This window comes from Heliangelus exortis, chromosome 6, assembly GCF_036169615.1.
Source record: "Heliangelus exortis chromosome 6, bHelExo1.hap1, whole genome shotgun sequence".
NCBI classification, from domain to species: Eukaryota; Metazoa; Chordata; class Aves; order Apodiformes; family Trochilidae; genus Heliangelus; species Heliangelus exortis.
In genome coordinates, this window is record NC_092427.1 from 30,320,722 (window position 1) to 30,345,012 (window position 24,291).

General features: G+C 36.3%; 1 protein-coding gene across 5 annotated transcripts in view; it reads left to right on the forward strand.

Moving 5' to 3' along the window:
* DPP4 (dipeptidyl peptidase 4) overlaps window positions 1–24,291 on the forward strand; it is a 38,362-nt gene that overhangs the window by 2,515 nt on the left and 11,556 nt on the right. The window contains exons 3-19 of one of the 5 annotated variants that reach the window (XM_071747531.1): window positions 6,024–6,113; window positions 6,617–6,711; window positions 6,796–6,870; window positions 8,848–8,900; window positions 9,026–9,098; window positions 10,246–10,366; window positions 10,778–10,938; window positions 12,358–12,461; window positions 15,895–16,030; window positions 16,169–16,213; window positions 18,890–18,994; window positions 19,099–19,166; window positions 19,340–19,393; window positions 19,915–20,039; window positions 20,799–20,846; window positions 21,380–21,478; window positions 23,455–23,524. In XM_071747531.1, the coding sequence (XP_071603632.1) occupies window positions 6,024–6,113; window positions 6,617–6,711; window positions 6,796–6,870; window positions 8,848–8,900; window positions 9,026–9,098; window positions 10,246–10,366; window positions 10,778–10,938; window positions 12,358–12,461; window positions 15,895–16,030; window positions 16,169–16,213; window positions 18,890–18,994; window positions 19,099–19,166; window positions 19,340–19,393; window positions 19,915–20,039; window positions 20,799–20,846; window positions 21,380–21,478; window positions 23,455–23,524 (1,522 nt within the window). Of the gene's footprint in view, window positions 1–6,023; window positions 6,114–6,616; window positions 6,712–6,795; window positions 6,871–8,847; window positions 8,901–9,025; window positions 9,099–10,245; window positions 10,367–10,777; window positions 10,939–12,357; window positions 12,462–15,894; window positions 16,031–16,168; window positions 16,214–18,889; window positions 18,995–19,098; window positions 19,167–19,339; window positions 19,394–19,914; window positions 20,040–20,798; window positions 20,847–21,379; window positions 21,479–23,454; window positions 23,525–24,291 lie in introns of those variants that run through there. The other 4 variants (XM_071747533.1, XM_071747532.1, XM_071747536.1 and 1 more) reach the window with 4 other exon arrangements.

Consider the following 24,291-nt stretch of genomic DNA (forward strand, 5'->3'; position numbering starts at 1 on the left):
TACAAAATGGAAAGTGGCAAAAGTGAGGGGCGATGGGGAGAAGTAGCAGTTCACATGACTATGACTGTGAAATCATTGTCTTTTCTGATAAAAGTAATTGTAATTACAGTCCAGTCTTTATTTCAACCCAGTGGATTAAACAAATAGTTTTTACTTTTACTTTCCTTTGGCCTACTGCTCTTCTCCTTACCATTCTTTTCAATGTACTTTCATTTCATAAGCTTAGTAGTCAAGGAGCACAGATTTAGCTTGATAAAGCTAAATCACAGCTCCACTGCTGTGAAAGGTTGTGGAATTTTGCCACTCACCCTTCTGACTTGTTGGCTGGACTGTAGACCTCGCAAGTGGAACTTCTGCCTTTTCTCTTGCAGCAATTTAGCATGGCAAATACTACAGACTGTGCAAAAGGTTTCCTTAATATTGGGTGCTCATAAGTATTTACCTTGAGGGTCTTCAGCCATCACTGTGTAAAAAATTCTATGCTTTTTATTCATACTTGCTGCCTATTTTGCCTTCTTATTTTATACTTAGTAACCATATGGGGCTACTTGCATCAGTTTAATCTCAAAGCAGCCTTGGGGCTTGTATTTGAAGTCTGTTGATGAAAGCATTGTTATGCTTTGAAAGGAGTTACTCAAGATGTGTATACATTAGCAGGTGGTTATTATCCTTAAAGAGAAAGCATTTTCTTAAAAAAAAAAAAAAAAAAAAAAGTCTGTCTGCTCATGATTCACCTATCAATTTATTTCTCCCTCTTCTTCCATTTTTTCCTCCTGTAACTTTCCATGCAAAAGGCAGACTGGAACATCCAGTGGTCATACACCATTACCTCTTGTCAAACAGTAGTTCTTGTTATGGCCAGAAATGCTGGGAGTAAGAGGAAGAGTAGGTAATGCTGAGTGCAGAAGGGAGACAGTGCTCTATGCAATATGATACTGCTGCCATAAACAAGTCATAAACAGCGTTTTGTGTGGGGGGGGGGAGTCCTATACAACCATCTGGTCTTAAACCAGGTTCCTTACTTAGAGGTCTAATTCTCCATGGGTAAGATATTCACAAAATGAGAAGGCTCATCCCTGTCATGGTTAGATCATACTGTTTGGGGCTTCTGTGCTCTTTTGATAGAAAGGTGTCTAGAAGAGGCTGGAAAAGCACAGTGGCTGCTGGAGAACTTAATGATCTTAAGATGTCTTAAAGTACTCTGTGAGTCTGATGCCTAACCTATGTGTTGGGTATTACTAGTGGCTAGTAGAAGGCTACTGTAGAGTTAAGGGTTACTGGCAGCACAAGTCCAGCAAGTTCATGTTGTTATTGTAGAACTGAAGTTGAAGAATGTTGGGACTCCTAAGACAGCTTCAAGGACTCAAGAGAGGTGAGGTTGCAGATCTTCCTCACAGCTGTGTTAATGTATAACTGAAAAGGAAATAAAATAAAAAAAATTAGGTCTTTTCATTGTTCTTTGGGGGATGGTCATATCTACAGTCTTCCCCTGTTTATCCTATCTGCATCCTGTCCTGAGCAAAGCAAATTTCTGACTTGGTGGTGTGGAGGAGTATGTTAACAATGTCAACACCTTACTTGCAACTGAACAGTATATTAAAAATATGAAGAGGCTTCTGGGTGATCTATAACCCTTGTATTTGAAGACCTGTGCCACAAGATAAAGGAATCTGGCAGCTGAGGTCTAACAGTGTTTCCTTGGCAATAAGGGGTCTTGTGTTATTCCATTTTCTAAGAGCATTACACTTAAGGGTGTGGAGGGAGAAAGCTAGAAAATGTGAAAAGGAATTCAAATCTGTGGATCATAAATTGAGCTTTGAAGTAGAATCTCTTTGAATCTAGATCAAAAAAATAAGGCTTGGATAAGAATGTTAACACTATGTGGGTTTTTAAAAGACCCATAATATAAATGGTGAGCAGTAGTTGATTCTAGTAACCGAGCTTCAAAGGACTTTAATCAAGATCATGGCTGAAATTCTCTCAAGGTGTATGGAAGATACAGCTGGTAATTTTTATGTTGTGTGTATACTGTAGACTTGTCTGTCCTAACAGTCTTTTTACTTGAATCCAACTCTCCTTTCCCCGTGTATCCATCCATCTTGCTCTGCGTACCCTCATTCGTGTTATGTGTGGACATATTACTTTTCTAGCTAGTGAATAAAAACATAGAAAATGGAAATATTTTCCTGCTCTATGCCCTTGACTTCTGTAGATGTCATTTAACTTGGTTATCTGCCTTAATTAAAATGTTGACTACTGTAATATAATAAAAATTACCAACAGTAGTTTGCTATCTGTTGAACACTTAAGATATTTTTATTTCCTTGCTTTGTATGAATCGGGGCAAATTTGACAGGGACTCCAGAGCTATTGAATGCAAAGTTAATGATTACTTCCCTCTGGGGGAGTCTCTGCATCACCTCAGCCTGTGTGAACTGCCCTGAAAGGTGTCACAGCACTCACCCAAGGGTTAAGGTCTCTCCTTTATGGCCAATATCAGCCACTGGGAATCCAATGGCATTCCAAGTTAAGTGAACCTTTGCCTTGACCCAGTGGAGTAACTTTTTAATTTCTTCTTTGCTGGGAAAGCATTTGTGTGATTTGTCACATATTTCTGGCAGTAACTGGGGGCTTGAGTGTAGGGGGAAGGTTTTTGAGTGCTTTTTTTACACACATTGGAAGTGAAATAGGAAAGAAAGGAGGTTTGGAAAAAATAGCTTGAAATGTCACTTACTGTTCTGACTAACTACTGAATCAGTTAGGTTTCCCTTCTTGTATCTCTCATGCTATCCCTAAATTATGTTCTTACACTGCAGATCATTCTTGCTTTTGTTCTTGTTAAGGTGAATGAGTATTGCCATTTTTTTCTGATTTTTGTTTCTTTCTCCCTTTCTTTCTTGTTATTGCTGAGCATCATTCTTGTACTCATTTTCCCCTTGTTGCAGTTCTTTCAGTCTCTCTTGGTGGTGAATGTGCAGTAAAACTTACTTTATTACTGGTTTTATGTATTTCCACCTCTTTTAAATTGGTTACATAGTTTCTTGCTCTTTTTTATTACAAATGGAAATGAGTAAAATATGCCTTGACACTGAGTAATAAACAATAAACATGCCAAAAGTGATTTGTCAACAACTTCAGATTTTGCTATGGTTATGTGTCATACCATAAACCTTACACAATGCTTAACTTCTTGTTTACTTTACACTTTACACCTACAGAAACCAACTCAATTTTTCTCTCAAGAAAGGTTGGCATATTAAAAAAATTCCAAAATGCAGCACAAAACTATTTATCAACTTCAAATGAGTACTACTTATATAGAAAGTTAAGAGCTTTTCTTGCCAGAAGGACTTGCTTAAACTCTTGCTATTGTAACAGGGGTGTTGGGATGTAAATCTTCCAGTATATCATTATGACAGTGGAAATATATATGTGCTGCTGGGGGTGAGACTAGGGTAGAGATGACGAGCTAGTTATTTGGAATGTAGAAAAAGAACTCTGTATTTTGAATAGTCAAAAAAGAAAAATAGCAAGAAAATTCAGGCTTCATAGCCTGAGAAACCTAGGAGTGAAAGAAGCTGTTTTGCTAAAACATAAACATACTTTGACCTGTAAACAATCTTCAAAGATTGCTTTGTTTTGTCAAAATATACCTGTTTGACTTTTTTTTTTTTTTTTTTCAAGTGGAATCTGAATAAGATTGAAAGTAGGAAAATCAGTGTATGTTGAGTATTTGGTCGATAGCATGATGTGGTTGAGTAAGAATATACTGGTAGTGGCCTATCTTGCAAATTAAGAAAAATATTTCAACTAAAACTTTTTTACCCTTACAGCTTGGCGTATGTTTTCATATTCAGTTACTATGTGGAAGGTGTTGACAGAAAATGAAATTTTAATTTTATACACAGCCAACAAATCTTAATAGTGGCCTGATTTTTAGTAATGAGACCTCAGCAAAACATGTATGTCACCAGGAGGAAAAACATTCATCAGTCTGGAAAAATCCCTAAACCTGTTCATCAGCCACCTGTCTTAAATTGCTCCTCCTTTTCCAAGAGAGAATTTTTGTTACCTTCTGAAGCCCCTCTAATTGAAAATGGCACTTACTCAATTAGGAAGGAGAGAAGTGATATTTCCAACTAGACAACTGTGCATGAATATCAAATGCACACTTGTTCATAATACATCAAATTAAATATTCAGTTATTATAGAATAATTAACCTGAAAAATTAATATGCTCACAGAAACTTCATGAGCAAGAAATCTAGACTAGTAGTTTTTTAGAACAATTTCAGATGGAATTGAGCAAATAATTTTTTTAACCTTTTCTGAGCATCTTAGATTAAAATAATTGTTATGGCTCTTAACTTTGCAGCAATGTCTGTACAGTCTGTGGTGTATATGTGCTTATTGTTTGGAAATAAGAGTAAAACAGTAATAGCTAATATATCAATATTCCTGTCACGTTCCAGGTGTCACATGTATTTAACCTGCAGAAAGATAACTTGCAAAAATTATCATTAGGTGCTTTTCTGTGTGTGTCCAGGGACTCTGCACTTTTTTTTCTTCTTCAACATAATGACAGAAGAGGCTGTCTGTTTGAAAGTATCTCAGAGACTGGGACTTCAGAATTGACAGGGGGAGGTTATTTAATACCTTGGCTAATCCGTCTCCATATCTGTACTTGAATGTTTTTATCTATTATTTTTATACTAGCTCTTTTGATTGGCACTTATACTAGCAAAATAAGGAATGATTTAGCCAATTGAAATTAAAATTGTTTTCCCTCTGGACTGTGTGGATTTGTATGAGGGTAGTTTTTAGGTTTCCATTAAAAAAAAAAAAAAGAAAAAAAGAAAAAAAAAGTGATGAAGCAGGAAGATAACTGGATATCTGAATTTAAAAATTGTTGACTTTGTTTTCAGTGGCAAAGTATAAAGGTCACAAAGACTCAAGAACTGACTTTTTAAAAATATTATTTGAACCTTGCAAACTTTAGAGAGTGTAGCTTGTGCACTGCAACCAATAAGAAAGAAAAATTTTTCATAGAATTTGACTGCTGTACTCTGGAGCTAATGACCATACTCATTAGCTTAACTGGATTCAAAGTTTCTTTTGACAAGTAACCCAGTTACTTGTCTTTAATTTTGCAGTCAAAATAGTAATGTTGCAGTAAACATTAAGATACCTTGGTGAAAAACACATCAAGAGAGGGGTGAACATTTAACCAGTTATTTCATCATAAGCTTATCAGTAAGTGTTTGTGATTTTTTTTTTTTTTTTTTTTTTTTTTTTTTTTTTTTTTTTTTTTTTTAATTAGACCTTCCCTGAAAATATTACTGCTTCTCAGATTTTTTGAGACTTCTGAAATTTGTGTGTAATGTTAAGCAGATGATTTGCAGTTGAAGAGTTCATGACCAGGAACCGCAGTGTTACTGAGTACCTGATAAAGTACAGCAGCCACTTTAATTTTAGTGTATCTTTCAAAGTCTGTGCATCTACTCACATGGATGCCACATCTCATTTGTCTGGACAGCCTTGCCCATCCACCACTGTCAAACATGAGCACGGATGTCTCAGATTTGCATGATCACAGTTGATCACAGTTGATGTCTTATGCTAATATTAGCAGCCAGGGTTCTGCAGTGAAGTTCCCAGCATGAGCATAGTGGAGAAAGGCACTAAGATCACTTCTTTTCAATTTTTGAGGGTTATGTCTTTCCTGAGATCAGAGGGCCAGAGGTCACTCTCATAAAGATTACAGCTCTTGTGTACCTTAAAGGAAAACACCAGCAGAGAAAAGGCATCTGTAATTTTTACATGAGTTTTCTGGGTGATTTTGTTGATACTCCTTTATGCTTGCTGAATTTATCTTGCAGTAAAGCTTTAATAAATTCTTACTGCTAGTACTTTAGAGCTGGTTAACATGTCAGTAACTGAAAACCACTGATTTTAGTAGTCAGGTTAAGAAGCTGGGACGGTACAATTTACAATATCAAAATCTCTCTCCTGTCTCTTTCAGAAAGTACCTATTCAGAAAGAACATACACTCTTCAGAATTACTTAAACAATGACTATAAGTACAGAACATACGATTTGCAGTGGATTTCAGGTAATTAATTTCTTCATACAGCATTAATTTGAAGAAAATGTACTACCCTTAGTAAACACATATCTTCGTGCTGAGGTGACTATTGCATCCTGAAAAAAAGATTAAATTATTTTTTAGTGCCATTAGGGAAAGACATATAGCTCAAAGAGTTTTTCTCCCCTTAGATCAATGTTAATGTTCATGGCAAGCTGCTAAAAGAGCTTATTTCTATGCTTTTTTTGTATGAACCTTGTCAGCATTCTGTGCATCAGGCTATCAGGGAACAGGAGGATACAGGGCACTTTTCCTTTTGAATGTGCCTAGTGCCCCAAGAGTGAGAGATGCCAGGCAGTGGAGGACTACATTTTGTGAACATTCTTGTGCTGTAAGCATCCTTTCGTTGCAGAAGTCAGAAACAGAACATTGACCTCATTTTTGAATTTTATTTTCTGCTTTAAAACATAAGGGAAAGCGAGAAATCATGGGCATTTTATTGCTTATTACCAGCTCTCTTCTTCTTCTAGGAAATCAGTATCTTCACAAAGCAGCTAATGGGGACATTCTGCGTATCGATGCTGAGACCGGAACATCCTCAGTAGTCTTGGCAAATACAACATTAGTATGTTGACTTATATATTATATATGCAGACACTGGGAAAGGTATTGAATTTAATATATTGTTTCTTCTGCCCCTTGTTGACAGGATGAATACAAGACAACCACAGTTATATTGTCTCCTGACCAGAAGTTTGCTCTTCTGCAGTACAGCTATAGGAAGGTACAAGTGCTCTTCATTTCTGTCAGGATGAAGCTGGGAAAGAAAGGTTTGGAAACAACTAGGTGAAAAGGTGGTCTTTAAAGGAGAGGTGGCAGAATCTTAGAGAATATGAGGGATATATGGAAGGATGGAAGGATGGGTGGATGGATGGATGGATGGATGGATGAATGGGAGGATGTCTGCAGGGGAACAGTGAAACTGAGCAGGCAGGAGGAGGAACAGAGAGGCTGGTGTTGTCTGTGATGTTGGCAGAAGAGGTATGACGTAGAAAATAATCTGTATTAAAAGTGGATGGGGAGATATCACAAGGAGAATAAGGCTGGAATTGGGAGACAATCTAGAGGAGTATATATGCATAAGTGTCCAAGGAGTTTTGTGGGTAAGAAGAAGTAATGAGTAAATATGCTTATATACATATGCTTCTACATGTATGGTATGTATATGTATGGTTCTTGCATTGTGTTATTAGGACATAAGTGTTTAAAATTGTAAATGAAAACCAGCATGTGCTTATAAGAGAAGGCTGTTCTTTTGCTCTTGGAGCAAACTCAGGCGTGTGTGTTCCCTGCTGTCAGCAAGCACTTTAAAAATATTCAGCACAATGCCTTGTCCTGACTTCATGCTGAACCATGCAACAAAGGGCAACCCTAGATTTATGCCAACTGGGGTAAAAACCTGGCTTGAAATGCCACTTGAGGGCAGTTACAAAAACCTAATTGAGGTAATAATTTGCCCTACAGTGTGTGCACTGAGAAGGCAGTAACTTTGTTGTTATTCCCTTTTTTTTTTTTCCTGGAGAGGTGCATGTTTGTGCAATGTACAAATACTTGAGCACTGTGTCACTGAGGTCTGTCTACATGTTCTGCCTTTCCAGTCCAAGAATGCCTTGCGTGGCTCCTGCCACAATCCTTCCAGTCAGCACTCTTTTGCAGTTTTAGCTTCTGCTCTGGGTAGTACTAAGCCAGTTTACCTCTTATCTTTCTGAATTGTTTAGAATTGTTTGACTTTTCACTGAATCATTAGTGGCCACAAAATGCCTTCTATTTTTCCAGCTACCCTAGATATTCCCTCCACTCATTATTTATTGCTCTCTGTTTTTTCACTTGTTGCAGCCATAAGAGTTAATTTTATTTTAATGCTGAAGGTATTTTAACTTCTATAGAATTGAGTGATTGAAAATTGTGTTATTATTAATCTTTATTGCAAGCAAACAGACTAACAAAATGAATCATGAGGATATAGACACTTCTTATGTAATAGCCATCTGGTTGTGTAGTACTGTTTTTGTTTTGTATCTCCATACAAATCTTCAGGAGCCATCATAGAATGTATCATTATTGTAGCATGTCAACACTGTGGGCTAAGTCAAATCTCTTCAGCCCCACATTTAAATTTGTCTGCATTATCATCATCTTTCCCTCTGTAAGTGCCCACAGAGTGGTATAACTTCAAGAGGCAGGTTTCTCAGAGAAAGGGTTTATTTCTGGGACAATACGAATGGGAATAGGTCACCCTGGAACTGGAATAATTGCTGCAGAAATAGTGCTTGCACTTGTGAGGACTACTAAACAGGAATATGCCAAGTTAAACAGTACAGCATGCAAAATCAGACAGGAAACAGCAAGTGTGCCAGTAAGGCAGAGGGAGTATTATCTGTGCATAGCTGCAATAGTCCCCTGTGCAGCATCGCGGATTTATGAAAATCTGCAGCATCTCTGGCCTCTGTATCTCTGTCCTGAATCAGTCAGTGATCTCCATAGTATTTAAGTCAGTGACCTGGTAGTATTTACATGATGACCCCAGAGTCATGGTGATTCTTCAGTCTTAAACCTTGCAGAGATTTTTTACCCTTGTATGCTCATTGTGTTCTTTCTGTTACGCAAAAGCATGAGAGGGGTTTCAGAGGTAATTCGAAGTCTAAGAGATGTGAATCCTAGCAAAAATTATTTTTTTAATATTAAAATAATTCTTTTGCAGTTGTGGAGGCATTCCTATACAGCTTCATATCATATCTATGATATCAATAGCAGGTCAGTAGTTTTTGCATGTAAGACATAGTTTTAACTATATTCATAGTTAACATATTTAACTATCTTGCAATGAAATGACATTTCACTGATTTCTCTTTGCTGCATTTTGTTGTTTTTTTTTTTAGTTCTCTCCTAGATGACAGACTACTGCATAATGATACACAGTATATATCCTGGTCACCTGATGGTCAGAAACTGGTTAGTAAAGACAAGTGAAGCTTAGATAATAGTCATTTATGTATCCATTGCATGAAAGTTCACATTGTGTGTCCCTTTGAGGCTTTGGGACTTTCCAGCTGCTAGATAAAGTAGCTGAACTAGTTTTGAAATTGAGTACTGATGCTGGAAAAACTCCAAAATCCCTCTGTGTGTTTTTCTTTGTTCTTTAATGAAAAAGGATTCCTGAAAGTAGTAGTGGCCCCAATAGTAATACAACGCACAAACACACAGGAACTTCATGTTGTTACAGTTGTAGACAGTTGTTCATCCCTTTCAAAGGCAACAGCATCGTAATTGTCTACTTACTCATTGCTGTTATTTTTATTTTCTGTTTATACCATAAGGAATGCACATAACAGGGATTAGATTGAAATCTCTCTAGTACTCTTTCTGACTGTCCTTTTTTTCCTCCTCTCCTCCCCAGTCCATGGCAATCGTGACAGACACTGTGTTCACAAAGCTTGTGCATTCCCTGCAGTGAGTGTTGGATCTGACTAAATATCTATCACAGGAGGCTGATGTTTATTTATTCTTACTGCTTGTAATAGAGGGATTATAAAGCCCAACCACAGAAGCCAAGGATGATGAAAAGAGCTTCCTGCATCACAGAGAGAAGCTCTGGAATCAAATTGTGGTGTTTGGTTGTTGAAGAGGGAGACTGGGGGTGATTAGAGAGGCACACAGGTGCCAAAAGCTAGAGGAGTTCTGAACACTTCTGGAGGAATGCACCACTTTTGCAGATCTATTAGTAATGCTGAGACCCCCATCAAACTATTGATAGCTTTCCTTGAAAGACAAATTAGTGAAAAATGTCTAATAAAATAAACTAAACATGTATCTCAACAGAAAATTAATAGCAAGATTTTCAAAACTTTATACACTAATGTTACATACACTAATGTAATTTATCACAGTTGATTGTTTTTGCATCTAGGCCTGAAATTAGGTTGCTATGCATGATTTGTATTAGTAATTCAGGTTTCTTAAGTATTACTGATTTTTGGTGAAATACAACTTTCGAAGGCAGGTTTTGTCATTTGATCTAAAAACAAATTTCTCGTGATGTGGGAAACAAAAGAAGTCGGATTACTCTAACAGTATTTGCAATCCCAACGATGTTTTGCAGGCATATGTTTGGAATAATAACGTTTATATAAAAGCTTCACCAACAGAAAAACCTTTGCAAATCACTACAAGTGGAGCAGAAAATAAAATTTTCAATGGGATACCAGATTGGGTTTATGAAGGTAACTATATGGAGTATAATTTAATTTGCATGATGATGTAAAAACTTTGTTTTAGTGTTTTATTATAACCTATTTCTTATGGTTGAAAAGTTGAAAATTGTCTGAGTCTGTATTTTAACAGAAACATGGCATCCTTACTCAAGCTTAATACCTGGCTAGTGTGGGGATCTAAGAACTGAAATGGGTTTGCCTAACTTTCAGTGCATCACTAGAAATCATAATGTGTGAATTAGCTTCATACAATAAATTATAAGCATTGATCTAACATTTCAGAACCCTGACAAACAGTCTGTTTTGGTATCTGAATGTCAATTGAAAAAAAAAATCCAATTCAAAACTAATGAGAACAGTACCTAGGATACAAGAGCCAACTTATCAATTATAACTTCAACACATTTGCATCTCTTTCAGAGGAAATGTTTGGCACCAATTCTGCTCTGTGGTGGTCTCCAAATGGCAATTTTGTGGCATATGCAGCATTTAATGATATAGAAGTTCCTGTTATAGAGTATTCCTTTTATTCTGAGGACACCTTGCAATATCCAAAGACCATTAGAATCCCATATCCCAAGGTCTGTGTTGTTTATTAAATGTGCTTGTTCTGCAGTTTCATTAAGAGAGTACTCTCATTTAATCAGTTTCTGCTAATGAAAATATTGTCTGTCTCTCCTCAACAGCTTGCTGTGATTACTCTTTCTGAAGTCAACAGCATCTGGCAATGTTAAAGTATTTTATTATCTCCGCGGGAAAGCAAAAAGCAAAAAAACCCACCCAAATGCAAAAACCCCTATGATTTATGTTGTTTCACCAGAAAATTCTGAGTTAGCAAGTAGATGTTGAGATTAAAATCTCTTGGAGTTGAAGCTGGTAGATGGTACAATGCATTTGGCAGGTGTACACTATGTTAGGGTTGTACATAGGATTGCTAATGGAATTTTCTTTAACTAATGTAGCATGTTTAGTTGTTGTGTGCTTCCTGTACTGGGATGAAAGGGAGGATCTACTGATGGGCTTTCTTTGTCTACACCTAAAGTACTTCCAATTTGAGCTGTGAGAATGAAGCCTTTAGTGCATGCAGCTTCTCCTCCTTCTTCCTCTCCATATGTCCACTGCACATGATACAGTTGGCACTGGACTAAGTGGTCTGAGAGTCAGAGTCCAATATGCTCCAAGCAGGTTATTTCAGATACTCCACATGTGAAGGATGTAATGTTTAATACCAGGTATAGCCATCTGAAATTATTTGGCACAGGATTTTGATGTAGCAGTGATGCAGCAATGCACTTAAGACAGAGTACAAGTAGAAATTACTCTCTGAGTACAACAACATATCACTAAACGGATACAGCTGTTTCTCTGGTGTAAAAGCTGCCCTGAGGTCTTCTTTGTGCCAAGTTCATCTTTCCCTTTTATTTGAAGGTGGGTCAACTACAGCTATGTAGTCAACTACCTATGTTATGATGGGGACTTGGCTAGTGAACTTCCAGAGAAGCCTTTACTGACACATTTAAATTGCTGTCAGTACCTAGTAGCATTGCATTAAAAATAGTGGTATATGTGCTGCAGGCGCAGGTTTGATCATGGCACAGGCAGTTAATTATGTGATCATCTAATGTCAGGTATTGGTTTCCACAAAGAAGCACTTTTAGCAGTGGATTTGATTCACTGATGCTGTTTGTGGCAAGTGAGATGAGATGTGGTCAAGCACTGCTATGGATACTGCAAGCCCTGTGTAGTTACAAATCTTGCCAAATGTAGTAGTCTTTCTTATCAGAAATACATAACCAACACTTTCATATTAAAAAAAAAAACCAAAGGATAATTTATGCATTGATATGAAGAACTACATTTAGAAATTTGTCTTTTCACATGTCTGAAGTTGGCTCATTCTACCTGAATGTCTGTGGTAGTTTCTTCATCTGTAGCTTCAAACACTGATTTCACCAAGAATATTCTTTCTTCAAAAGTACAATGAAAAAATTTATTTTTAGGCAGGAGCTGTAAATCCAACTGTGCGATTCTTTATTGTGGATACCAGATCACTTCCTGATTTCCGCTCTGCTGAAATTTCTCCACCTGCAGAAATAAAATCAGGGTAAGAAGTTCTGGCTAAATGTTTGCTTGTTTCTTTTGGTGGGAGAGGAGGAGCTTTATGTGTGACCACCCTGTATTCAATGTGTATGGCAGTTTTTCTCAGTCATGTGGCTCTGGTAGCAACAAGATTTACCAGAGAAAATCTGCACAGAGATTATCCTCCTAGTGATTATATATAGATGGCATATTCCATGTATGTTATATTCAGAATGTGACAAGTTCTTGGCTCATCACATTCAGTGGAGTCTAACTATGGTGAAGTCATTTCACAGTACAACTTTAATATGAGCAAGTTTTGGTATAATCAAATTATAATGTATGTATTTCAATTCACTGAGGGGGGGAAAAAAAGCGCAAAACTTTAATGGTAAGTGAAGATTTTATTTCATTGGAAGCAGGCGCCTTGCTTAGGCAAGGTATCATGGTTGTCTTCAGATTTATACTTAAAATGTTTGTTTTCTTTGAAAACATGGTGGAAAACAGCACCTCTCACAGTAAATGAAAAAATGTATTTCTCAAAATGCCACTGAAAATGCACAACATGATATAAATGTATTTTGTAAAGAGCAGTTAAATGGATTTAAAATGCAAGTACACAGAATTTGGTGTCCCAGATCTTACGTTTTGGTTTTTCTTTTTAACAGTACTGTGGACATTTTTTAGAGGTTTGCACTTAGGAACATGATGGGTATGGATACAAAGGTTATGCTGATAAACTTCAGAAAAAAGCAAAACGAGTCTGTTGGCACATAAAACAAATGTTTTGTACACGGTGGGCAAAAACCGGTGACTGGAATATCAGTGCTATTCTGTTTCAGTCCTTAATACAGTGTAACTAACAGCTCTGTGTTAAATGAGGTATTCAAGTTTTTATGAATATGTTGTTCTTTATCCTTTCTCTTCAGTAACACTGAAATAGCTAAATTTTATATAGCTGTTGTGCAGTGTTTTTTGCCAGAATTTCAGTGCCTCAGAATTATAAGGCCTTTAGATTTTAGTCAGTTGTGGTTAAGATCTCTGCTGTCTTAGAGTTATGTTTTATAGTTTGCTAATGCTTAATGAAAGCTGAATAATGTTGCTGTGTGACCTGGGGACAATAACCATCATCTACTTTACAGTCTTGTATCCATCTGGCTAACACAGGCATGAGTTATTTGAAGTTTATCCATTTTTAGAGGAATGCAACACTGTAAATCGGGATTAATAGAAAGAAATCAAGTCATGAATGATGAGTGCAATGATCAAAACTTACTCTTTCTCCCAGCATCCAATCCAAATAATGCTTAAGCTTCAGTATTTGTGTCTTGAAAACAATGAGGTGGCCAGAACAACTCTCGGAGGATTTTTTTTCACAAAAGCAGAAGTACATGAGTAGGAAAAGGCAAGTGATGTGCGATGTTGCTGTCGGGTAGTTTTGCTCCTGGAAGCACTAAGTAATCAATATTTACACCACTGTAATTATATTTACGCCATTATCTGATAGGGAAGTTAATTTTTGTGGTGGAAAACTCTATTTTTACTTCCTTGGTTTTAAATTCTGAGTAAAATTAAGTTTGAATTGGTGGCATACCTCAACCCACTCATATGGATAGGGATTTCAAGGAGCAGTTCTGCAGATTGTTTCCTAGATTGCTGTACATACAACAAGCTTGATAGTGCTGCAGTTGTACCCTCACATTTTAATTGTTTCAGAGGTAAATTTTTATTATTTGTAAAGGAAATCTGCCACTTAAGGAAAATGCCACTTAAGATGATAGGTGTTACCAGATACTTTTTGCTGAAATACCAGCATGAAATCCATGCAGTGTTTAAACACCACTTTTAGCATCATGGGTACAAGGAGCTCCTGTTGGCTAACAGGAGGATGAAGGCAATGGATGTTTCTTGTCTGAAGTGATCTGTCCTAAAAATAACTCATCTTCAGAGTGGGTAGCTCCAGGCATTGATTGCAGAAATATCCTTCCTCATCAGATAATGAGGAAGGGCAACGTGAAACTACTGCACTCTACACTGGAGTTAATTCCAGCTCAGTTAGCATTTCGTGGGTTGTTGAAAAGGGAAGGTGCATTCCTAGTCTCCATAATAATCATAAATATTTATTATGTTACAATAACATCATAATAAATATTTCTTTTGCTTTCCTTGTACTGTCCATCTTTTCTGATGGACAGTTATAGTCTCTGGAATTGTTCACTTCTCTCACTTAAAAGGAACAAGACCTGTGGGGATAATTCCCTCTTACAAGGCAAAGGAGACCACTACTACAAGTACAAAGAGAATGGCAGTTGAATTTTTTTTTTCCAAACCAACTACTTTAAAGTCCTTTTAATATTGTTCTAAAATGTAATATTTGAGGTCAGTGACAATAACAATTAAATCACCTGCCAGCTTCTCAGTCAGATATGAATATGAGAATAGACCCTTTTAAAACTTGATTTCTCAACTGCAATAATAGATAATAGATAATAAGCTTTACAGTGGTCAATAACCAGTTGGCATTTATTTTTAATCCATCCACACTAACTGTAGTGGGTTTTTTTCTTTTTTTCTCCCTTCCCTGACAATGATCATGAAGATACTTGCTCTCCATCACAAAACTTCCCACACATTTTTGTTAACTGACTTTGGGGAAAAAGGGAACATGAACTTGGAACAAAGTAAAATGTGCTAACTCTGGTTAAAAACGTGTACTTGCCTTGGAGGGAGGTTTGCTTTATTTTAGTTCCTAGGGCTTCTAGGAGATAGGAGAGATCTAAAATAAGAAAAGACAAGTACATCTAACAGATCGTAATGGTAAACAAAACCACTAGATTTCATGTGGTGTTTTTTTAAAAGTAATATACAGGAATATTCATTAAAATGATATTTTTTTTTTCAGATTCTCTAGTTGTTTATGATAACTAGTTGGTATTCTGAAGACAAAAGTAAAATATTCAAATAGTAATATCTGTTCTTGATATGACCTCACTCTCCGTTCTAACTCGTGGAAATATATACTCGATTTAACAAAAATACGTATCACTCAGTGCTTACAAGCAACCAGCTTCATGCAGCTAAGGATAAAATTCAAAAATCCCAAGGCCCATACAACTTAATATTCAGGAGAATTTGCTCTAGATGCACATGGTACAAGATTTATCAAGAGTCTGGAGTAGCTGTTATTGTGTGCATTAGATTATAGTGTGCTGGCTGTTAGAATTTAACTGCAGTCTTTCTGGAAGTGGGTATCTACAAACTACCTAATTCTTTATTGTATGAATGGAATTAACCAAGGCATTTACTGGCAGCAAAAAAATTACACTATGAGGTTTACATCATTGTTTATTGTTGAAGAGTAGATTGAAATTAAAATAGCCAGATGAGTCCCATTCAATGAGCTGCTGGATGCTATTACAGAGAAGATTTTAAATAGCTAATGCTATTGTTTGTTTCAGTGATCATTATTTGAGTGTTGTAACATGGGTGACAGATGAAAGGATCTGTCTGCAGTGGCTCAGAAGAATTCAGAATTTTTCAGTCCTCACAGTCTGTGACTTTGAAACTGCTTCTGGAAATTGGTCATGTCCGCAGGTAAGAAAAAAGGAGTGGGAGAATTGCAATGCTTCATAGATTACACTAGAGAGGAGTCGTATGTTTATCTTTGTAGAAACATAGCCCAATGTAAAATAAACATAATTGTTGTGGGATTGTTTGTTTTTTCTTTCCTAGGAAAAACAACTTACAGAAAAAAGTACAACTGGCTGGATTGGCAGAGTGAGTGTTCAATTTCTAAAATTGCCACATGCTAAATAACACTGATAATTAAGAAAATTTCACATGAGCCTCTTGCTGGTTGCAAAGTCTCTTTGTGTGCAGCCTGATCCATTCACTTGTTGCATTGTACAGGAAAAAATAGTCTCACATGGAGCTGCTATGCCACCTCACTCCCAGTTTTAACCTTTTGTAGATATGGGGTTTTGAACTCCCAGGCTGGGAGACAGTGCAGCGTGGGCTGGAGCTGAAACTGCACCCTCTGACTCATCCATCATGTTCAGCTTGCAAAAAGCAGAGTACTCCTTCCAAAATCCTTTTTTATTCTGACCCACTGCTTTGGTAGCTGTAGGTAAGGGAGTGCAGGAGCCACGATTCAGAATTCCCTTTGTGTTGGGGAAGTTGTCAGCTGTGCTTGTTTGGCTCCTCTCCATTCTTCCTGCCACCTCCAGCAGGATCTAGGGGATAAGACATACTGAGAAGTGTGTCCTATAACCTTTGAATTGTATTAAAGGAAAGGCATAGAGGATGGAAGTAATTTTTAGCATTTTGTGTTGCAGCAAACCATTTCAGGTTCTCCTTCGGTGGGGAGGGGGGGGATGAATATTTATTTATTTTCCCACATACCCAGAAGTATCCATAGGAGAGAACCAAGGGAAAAATGCATATAAATGACCAGACTAAAATTTTCATACATTTCTGCAAAACCAGTCACTACTGTCTGGATGATGCTTTCCAAGCTGCCTCTCAGTCCTTTTATACATGGTAGAGAGTAGGCACCTAATGAACTACACAGAAGATCTGGGGGAAGTGAAGCAGAGATGCAAAAGTTCAGACTTGGAGGGAGAAATGAGTTTCAGAGTTTTTGATGAGAACACACAGTACACTTTCCACTCCCGCATTTTCCACACACTGATTATGCTTTAGTCACTAATTCACTTTTGAAGTCAAAAATGAAAGTTTAAAGAAATGCAAAGAGGGAGGCAACAGCAGGGATGAAATCATCCGCAGTATGAAGATGAGAGATCAACCCACCTGCTGTCAAATTTGATATGGAAAGGAAGGCCTTAACGCTGACACATTTTGCTTCTCTGCAGCAAAGGCTTCACAATTAGACAATGTGATGATCAAGCTGCAGACTTTGTAAACAGTTGTGCAAAATGAGAGGGCAAAATGCGAGTCTGTGCCATTAAACTAGGTTGTTGTTTTTTTGTTTCTTTTAAAGTGACAACCCACATCTTAGGAGAAAGATAAATAGGAGGAAAAGATCTCACTGCCTGATTCTTGGATTTGAGAAGGGAATGGAAAGTAGGGAGGATTGAAGAAGGGATAAGACAGCTATATTTATTCCTTTCTTTTATTCTTATCTACTTAGGGATGATAAAATGATACTTCACTGAGAAGGGATATTTATATATATATGAGATATATATATGAGAGAGAGACATATATATGTATATACAATACATATAACTGTATATACAAACTTGAGATATATATGTCTAAAATTAAGCCATATATTTCTTTCTTTGTACATATTCACAGTGGGCTTCCTGTTCTTTTTTCAAAAATAGAGATGAAATTCTACTTAATCAAGAATGCTCAGAACAGCCTGTGTTACTGCATAAAAGGGTTCCAGGTCATGAGTTAACTTAGAGCTTGCCAGTTTAGTTGAAGGAAAGTCACACTTTTAAAAAGCAAGACTGCAATAAGGGAGAAGCTAGCAAAATATTTGCCATGGTTTTTTTTTTGCAAATATATTGCTAAGAAAGAAGGGGTCATAATGTGGAGCACATGGGTTAAGAAAACTCAAATTGTCGACGGAGTCACTTGAGGAAAGTAACCTCATATTTTTGTTTCAATTTAAAAAGTGAGTCTCACATCTCAGAGGTAGCTGCATTGTGTCAGTTGTCTGATTAACATGTAGATGTTTTGGCCAAGAATCGCAGAACTAACTTCTATTTCGTTCAGCTCAATTTCATTCCTGTTTTCTCTCTACCATGTGGAGCAAATCCAAAAGCAGTCAGTAGAAGGAATCCATTCATTTCTACCATTCCCAATTGATAAGTGGATAGTTCCTTCATGAAAATATAATTTCAGCTTGGGTAATCTACTTGCTATCAAAATTTTGTCTTGGAGAGCAGGTTTTTTATTTTTGGTGTTTGTTTTTTTTAGTAAGGGGGACATTTTTCATTGTCAGGCTAAAAAAATTTCAGAGAATTTGTTCATGAATATGTGTTTGAAAACAGGAAATTCAAGGAAAGCCTGTGTTCACAATGCTTGCTGTAGGCTACAGCTGCATGTTGGTGTTGGACAGAATAAAATCATGACTCTAAAATTAAATGCACGTGTTGTTTTCTAAAGTGGTAATGAACTAGGGACACCTGTAGGACTTCACATTCAAGGGAGGTAGGAGGAGACATCAGTCATTACCAGGGCTAGTTCTCGGAAATTCTGCTGCTTAGGGAGCAATATTTCAGATGTGTTTACTCTTTGGGTAATGGCTACAGGTGCTACCTACTGAGTCAGTAGGCAAAAAGTTTGGCTGTACATTTGGTGATACATTGTTTAAAATTTATAATTTGATATCTCTAAACAGACGTTTGAATACTTATAATTTTGGTTTGGGGGTTTTGTTGTTCACTTTAATAGACATTTCTCTTCTCTTTTGTGTTCAAGTTTCAACCATCTGTCCCTCACTTTTTGCCTGACAATGCTACCTACTACAAAATCTTCAGCGATGCAGCAGGTTACAAGCACATCCATTACATACATGGCTCACAGGTAAGAGAAAAGGTGTAGAACAGTCACTGCTGACTTGTATCTGTCCTGGTTATCAAGGAACTTCACATTCTAATATTTTGTCTTGCCTGTTTTCTACCTTCTAGGCTCCAGTACCCATTACTTCAGGAAAGTGGGAAGTAATCAGTATAGAAGCTGTAACCAATAACTTTTTGTAAGTATTGTCATTAAACTATTGATTCCTATCAGGAGGAAGGGGCTGTGCAAGGAAGGAAGATCAAGGAGAATAAGTAATTAAAAATGTGATCTAAACATGTATAATAATTTTTTAAATATCTTAAGGTACTGTAGACATTTTAATAAAACTGATATGTTTTGCATTTATAGATATTACATCAGTAATGAAAATGGTGGAATGCCAGGAGGAAGAAACCTTTATAAGTAAGAATTTTTTTGTTCTGCAGTATGAGTAAAATATTTATTAATGAAAAAGAAATTTTAAGAAAAAACATCGCAAAATAAAAGATTAGGATGTTTATAGTCTAACGTGGGATCCTATGTGGGAAATTTAATTAAAATCAGTGTAGGAGTATAAACTGTAAAAACAACTAAAATATTTTTCTGTAAATTTAGCTAATAAAGGGAAATTATGAAAAGAACTATTCCCCACATAACAAATCTCTATAGAAAATCTCTCATGGGTTGTTGGTTTGGTTTTGGGTTTTTTTGCCACATTATCATTTCAGTATTAAATCAACTCAAAATTTTAAAGTCTACTTTCTCTACTTTTTTAAATCAGTAAGGACTTCACTCCTGAATTTTATCATAATTCATTCAATAGTCTTATTTAAAAAGCTTTAAAAAGACTTAGTCTTATTTAAAAAACATATGTTTGTTTAGCACAGGCATTAAAAAAAATAATTTAAAAAAAGTCTTTGAAATGAAGCTTATCTACTTTGCAGGGTGCACTTAGAAACCAGTCCAGCTTCTATTAAATGTGTTAGCTGTGATCTGGATCAAGAAAGATGCCAATATTATTCTGTGTCCTTCAGCAAAGATGCACAGTATTATCAGCTAGATTGTCGTGGTGAGTAAATCTGGAACTTCCTGATATAAACGTAACTCACTGATAAGTTGGCTGGGGAAATTCCCTTCAACAAGATCTTGATCTGCAGTGCTTAACAATATGTGTTGATATTATTGGGTAAGTCCATTGACAGCAGAAAAATACATTCCCTCATCAGCTCATAACCACTTTGACAAAAATTGCAGAGATAAAATTTGGTAATTTTATCTATCCGTGAACCTGAAAAAGATGAAAAACACTTCTGTCTGCTGTACTGCTCAAGAGCTGCACTGGGAGATCTGTCTGTAGGAATTTGGAGGCTCTGAGAGCAAGATGAGCAATAGGCTGGGTAAAGAGAAGTGCTCTATCTGTGGGTATAAAATTTAAGATAGGTAGTGCTCTTTGAAAAAATAAAACAGTGAGCATAATCATAGAGGTCTGAGACAGACTAGTCTCACTGTTTACCTCAAGTCCTTGTGCTAGATAGTATCAGAGATAAATTAATCAGTGTGTGGGGAAAAATAAATTCTCCAAAATCTCCCTTAAATTGAAGTGCATATTTGTTTTTTTTTTTTAAGTTGTCAGGATCTTCCTTGATGGAAGGGAGCTCCTTATGGGTTCCTGTGGCCTCAGCTTGGGTCCTATTAACTTAAAATCCAGCCATGCAAAATGGAGGAAAAGAAGTTCTAAGGTTTTATGATTCACCCACTTCAACTTCCTTTACAAGGGTTATGTTTTGGGACAGCATGCAGACTTGAGGGTTTTGTGCTCTATTAACAGGTCCTGGCCTGCCCAGATCTACCCTACACAGAAGCAGTGATGATCAAGGTATGGGACTCTCTTAAAATGTAATTTATGTTGAGCCAGAAAATTGCACTCTAAATTTATTTTAATTTTGTTGTCATTGCTTAGTATAACAATTAAAATTTCAGTTCAAAAGGGTAAGTTTAATTTCAAATAATTAGAATAAGAAGAATAAATTATATAGCTTCATATGTATCTATTTATAGTTTATTTAATAATATTTTACATTGTGCTAGAAAACAATGAACAATACATAACTTACTGGATGATTGTTCAGTTTTTCTGAATTTTCATTTAGATGAAAAACATGGAAACCAGCTTTCTGGTTACTAAATTGCTGATGGAAAACTATATTGTAAACATTGAATCTGAGATGAAAATCAAAAACTGCAGTAAACTAAGGCTGCAATGTTTGTTGTCATCATCTCAGGTTGAATTTTAAAAGCATTAAAGAAATTTAAATTTAAAAAATTTTTTAAAAATTTAAAAGCATTAAAGAGCAATGAATTTGAAAAGAATGTATTTAATCTTTGAGTCTTACTAACTCTATTATTTAGTCCTCAGGTACTTGGAAAATAACACTGACCTGGAAAATTCATTGAAAGATATTCAGATGCCGTCAAAAATATTTGGCTCCATTAGTGTAGGTGGATATAGTAAGTTCAAAAACATGTTTTACCTTTTTCTCCCCCTTTCACCAAGTGTTCAAGATCTTCTGCTGAAAAGTATGCCAGAAAAGATGGGTGTGGTGAGGCTTATTCCAGTTATTCAGTACTTAGAGGCAAGAGCAAATCATGTTTTTCAGACATGTCCAAACACTTTTTTTTCCTGAAATCCCAAAATATTATCTTTTAAAATACAGGATTTTTTGTAGTGTGATGTCTTGATGTTTTAATGGTGAAGTGTCTTAACACCTTTTTTCCCTGAAAATTATGTTAAAAACACAAGTCCCCAACACCACATTAAATAAATAAATAAGAGAAATAGGGGATGAGGCACAAGATCATAAGCATTGCTGAATTTAAATTAAATTATAAGTTCAAGTAGAGCTTAATTTACAGGTGCAAATACTTTTTTGTCTTCGGGTTAGAAGGTTGGGACAGTGAAGAAGTTCAGGTATTATGAAAAAACAGACACAGAATCTAAATGGAAAGGCTTGCAAAGTCATTTAATCTAAATTCAACAAGATCACCTTTTACTCTGTGTAGGGGAGTATTGGGATTGAATAGTCACGTTCTTAAAAAGCATATTCACACTCCAAGACTACATTATCCTCTGAATACAGACTAGAATGAAATGCTGGAACATGAACTGCTAATGCTTTGCTAGTGGTGCTTCTCTGTATAGGTCTGGTACCCTTCTAAACTGTTCTTGCTCCAGCCTATGCTTCTAGCTTTTCTCTTAATGACAAATTTCCTCCTGATAAAATGAATGAATATTCTTAATGGAATTATAATTTACAGACTGTATTGAGTTCTGTCAGTCACTGTTCTTTTTGATGCCTCCCTCCTTCCACTGTAACTTTATTTATATAATAACTCTCTATCTTTGTGTTTTCTGTCTTTTATTTCTATCACATTTTTACTAGGGCTAAAGATGAAATCTTCCAGGCAAGATGGAGGTTTAAAGATGTTCTTCATCAGTTGTATATTCATCTTTTTATTCCTCTTTGTTCTTACTACTTCATCTCTTCAGGGTAAAAGCTTTTGGGTAAGGGGAATTGATTTTCAATGTCACAAACAGGAGAAATAAATCTATTTATAAACTCATACTTCAAGTTTCAAGTCTGCTTAAAAATCTGTGTATGTTATCAAAGCAGAAATCTTCTCTCATGACTATAGAGTACACAGAGGATGAAAAAAATTAAAATTAGTATTTTCATGTATTTAATTTAGTTTCTCAGTTTTTCCAGTGTTTTAATATCCTGCATATTCATACCTGGACAAATTTCTGTAAGACTTGAGCTCTGGCTGTTACTGAAGCACAGTCCATCAGCATTGCCTCATGCTTCTTTTGCAACATCAGTTCTTTTATAATTTATGAATGAGCAATGGAGCAAATTGGTTTGCAAAACTTACATGGTGTACATTTAAAATGTTCAGCTAAATTGCAGGCAACTTGAATAGAAAGTAGAATGAATGGAACCAGAATCAACATTGCTTGAGAAATAGTAGATATTTGGATATGTTTCTGGGATGCTTTACAAACTGTCACGCAAAATCTATCTGGCATGTTCAAAATATTTAAAATTTCTTTTTAGTATTGGGAGAGAAATTTTAATAGAGAAACACTTTTGAACTAGGCTTATATTTACTGCTGTAGAGACTTAGCAAGTTTCACATACAAGCTTATAATGTAGAATAATGCTCTAAGACAGTATGTTGAGTCCCCAGATTTTATGATGATTATTACTGTAGTCATTTCAGTTCCAGACTGCTAACCTAGCTATAAGAGGTTAAAAAAAAATTACTAGATTACCTAAGATTTTTTATCTATCTACATTAGGACCGTCAAGATGCAATTGCTTTTTAATTTTTAGGAGGTGACTCAAATGTGCTCTTGTTTGAATTAAAGTGTGTGTGAAATTATTTCACTGGACAACTGACCTAAATCAAACTCTCTTCACTTTTAGACCTGTGGTATCAAATGATACTGCCTCCCCATTTCCAGTCATCAAGGAAGTACCCCCTGCTCCTTGAAGTGTAAGTCTTCAAGTTACATGGCAATGTTGTCTTAATAATCACTTAATAATCATTTAATAATCACTTACTTAAAATGCTCTTAGTAAGACTGGGAAACACGAGAACGCCACGCTCTCTAATTTTTAAAGTAGTTTTACAAGGGAATGAAAAAGATGAGATGTATCTCAATTTGTGATAGAGCCTCAACAGTTCTGAGTACAAAGGGACAAATACCTCCCTACTTCTCCTGGCCACACTATTTCTGATACAAGCCAGGATGCCACTGGCTTTCTTAGCCACCTGGGAAGCTCATATGCAGCCGCTTGTCAATTAGAACCCCCAGGTCCTTCTCTGCCTGGCAGCTTTCTAGCCACACTTTCCCAAACCTGTAGCATTGCATGGAGTTGTTGTGGCCTAAGTGCAGGACCTGGCACTTGGCCTTGTTGAAGCACATACTGTTGATGTTGGCCCATTGATCCAGCCTAACAAAGTCTGTCTGTAGAGCCTCCCTATCCTCAGATATCCAAGTAGTTTTTAATTTGCTTTTAAAACAAGGAAGAACAGGTTATAGAGCCTTAAGAGCCACTCCTTCATTTCTTATTCTGTTGAAAAGCATTTAGAGAACTGCACTGCAGAGAGAATTTTAACATCCAGTCACTCAGAGTGTGATTTCATAGTGCTCAAGGGCTTCCACATATTTAAAAAAAAAAAAGTTATAATTACAGTTTTGCTCCCTTTTTCTCAGCCTGCATAAGAAGGAGTGTAGACTGTAGAGAACACTGATGAGA